We start from the raw sequence: 2359 nt of genomic DNA on the forward strand, positions 1-2359 counted from the left end.
ATATATATATATATATATATATATATACACTCATATATAAAATATTTTCCATCTCAGGTTTTAGATTTGGCTGCCAACATTTACCAGCAAATTCCTGAAGATATTGATTACGAAACAACCAGAGTAATTCTATCAGTTGATATGTCTCCCCTGGCTGTTGTCTTATTGCAAGAAGTAAGTAAAACAAGACTTTCTTTTTCTTTTTTTTCTATTTCACCCTTTGCATTTAAACCAGCCACACCCAGTCTAGATAGTCTACCAGTTTTATATTCTATCTATCTACCTATCTATCTATCTATCTATCTATCTAGCTATCTATTTATTTATCTATATATCTATCTATCTATCTATCTCTGCAGATCCAACGTTACAATGAACTGCTAGAACAAATGAGGTCATCTCTGAAGGCCCTCGAGAAAGGTATCCAAGGTCTTGTTGTGATGACTTTTGAACTAGAAATGATATTCAACTGTATTTTTGATGGTCGTGTCCCTCCAAGTTGGGAAAAGGTAAGCCAAAACCTAATTGTAACACATTTTCCCTTCCAAGGCATTCTTTTATGATTATTAAGGGTCTCTGCCAGTAATGGGCAAACTGCAGCCCTCAGGATTTCCATCTGACACAACTAATGAAAAATTACCTGGAATTTTTTTTAGTAGCGCTGTCCACCTGACGATGATTCATACCTGGTCTCTGTGTGTGTATATATATGTGTATGTATATATATTTTTTTAAACAAACAAACATGTGCGTTTTCTGCAACGATTTGAGAAGTGGTGACAAATTACAATTCCGTAAATCATCATCATCATTATTGTAATTTAACATCCGCTTCCCATGCTGGCATGGGTTGGATGGTTTGACTGAGGACTGGCAAACCAGAAGGCTGCACCAGGATCCAATCTGATCTGGCAAAGTTTCTACAGCTGCATGCCCTTCCTAATGCCAACCACTCTGAGAGTGTAGTGGGTGCTTTTTATGTGCCACCGGCATGAGGGCCAGTCAGGCAGTACTGGCATCAACCACACTTGAATGGTGCTTTTTACTTGCTACCGGTACTGGAGCCAGTTTGGCGGCACTGGCGACTACCACACTCAAATACTGCTTTTTATGTGCCACCGGCATGGGACCAGTCAGGCGCCACTGGCATCGACCACACTTCAATGATGCTTTTTACATGCCACTGGCATGGGTGCCAATCAAGCGGTACTGGCACCGGCCATGACAATGATGTCACTTGACTCAACAGGTCCTCACAAGCACAGTTTATTGCCCAATGATTGAAGGGTACTCCTAAATGGGCCAGTTATGCTGCACTGGCATAGGCAAGTGAAGTATTTGGGCTGGATATGGTCAGTTTAACTTTTTAGCATTCAGATTAACCTGTCAAATGCATCATCATCATTTAACATCCATTGTCCATGCTGGCATTGGTTGGACTGTTAGTCCAGGGCTGGTAAGCTGAGTGGCTGCACCAGACTCCAATCTGATTTGGCATGGTTTCTACAGATGGATGCCCTTCCTAACGCTAACCACTCTGAGAGTGTAATGGGTGCTTTTGCATGCCACTGGCACATGTGCCAGTTGTGTGACACCAGTATCTGCCACGACTACGATTTCACTAGGCTTGATGGGTCTTCTTCTCAAGCACAGCATCTTGCCAAAAGTCTCAGGTCATTTGTCATTTCTCCTGTGAGGCCCAACACTCGAAAGGTGCTTGTCTTGAATTAATCATGCATTATTATCTCACAGCTTTGAAATTTCAATGCTGTGATTATTTGTCTTTAGAATGACAATGTAGGATAAGTGTGAGAGGCCAGATCTGACCAGTTTCAACATAAAGCAGGTAGGATATTTGGGTCAGAAAAGGCTAGTTTAAAATACTAAAGGATCAAAATAGCTTTTGGTATTATCATTTTCTGCAGGCTTACCCCAGCTTAAAACCACTTTCTGCATGGACTCGAGACCTCGTGTTCCGTATTGAGCAGTTAAACAAGTGGGCACAAACAGCACATCCTCCAACTATATTCTGGCTGTCAGGGTTCACCTTCCCGACCGGGTTTTTAACTGCAGTCCTCCAGACGTCCGCCAGGCAAAACAACGTAAGTTCCTTTCTTATGATTATATCTCCATTGGTGTAAGTTCTCCTGTTGGAGAGGGGTGTAGGTTTGAGATGGCATGTGGTGGGGGAAAGTAATTTATGTAATGTGTGGGGTGGATGACGATGTATGATAGGGTGGGGTGGGGGATGAGCTTAATGTAGTACCAAGGGGTTCTGTGATATGGGGGGGGGAACATGTGGCAGATGGTGGGGGTTGTAATGTGATACAGAGAGGTGATATAAGTAGGGGAATGTAGT

At 42.3% G+C, this 2359-nt stretch overlaps 1 protein-coding gene across 1 annotated transcript in view; it reads left to right on the top strand.

The window, feature by feature from the left end:
• LOC106877328 (dynein axonemal heavy chain 2) overlaps positions 1-2359 on the top strand; it is a 141464-nt gene that overhangs the window by 102533 nt on the left and 36572 nt on the right. The window contains exons 73-75 of the mRNA XM_052976818.1: positions 51-174; positions 360-509; positions 1926-2102. Coding sequence (XP_052832778.1) covers positions 51-174; positions 360-509; positions 1926-2102 — 451 coding nt within the window. The remainder of the gene's footprint in view (positions 1-50; positions 175-359; positions 510-1925; positions 2103-2359) is intronic.

This window comes from Octopus bimaculoides, chromosome 25, assembly GCF_001194135.2.
Source record: "Octopus bimaculoides isolate UCB-OBI-ISO-001 chromosome 25, ASM119413v2, whole genome shotgun sequence".
Lineage (NCBI taxonomy): Eukaryota > Metazoa > Mollusca > Cephalopoda > Octopoda > Octopodidae > Octopus > Octopus bimaculoides.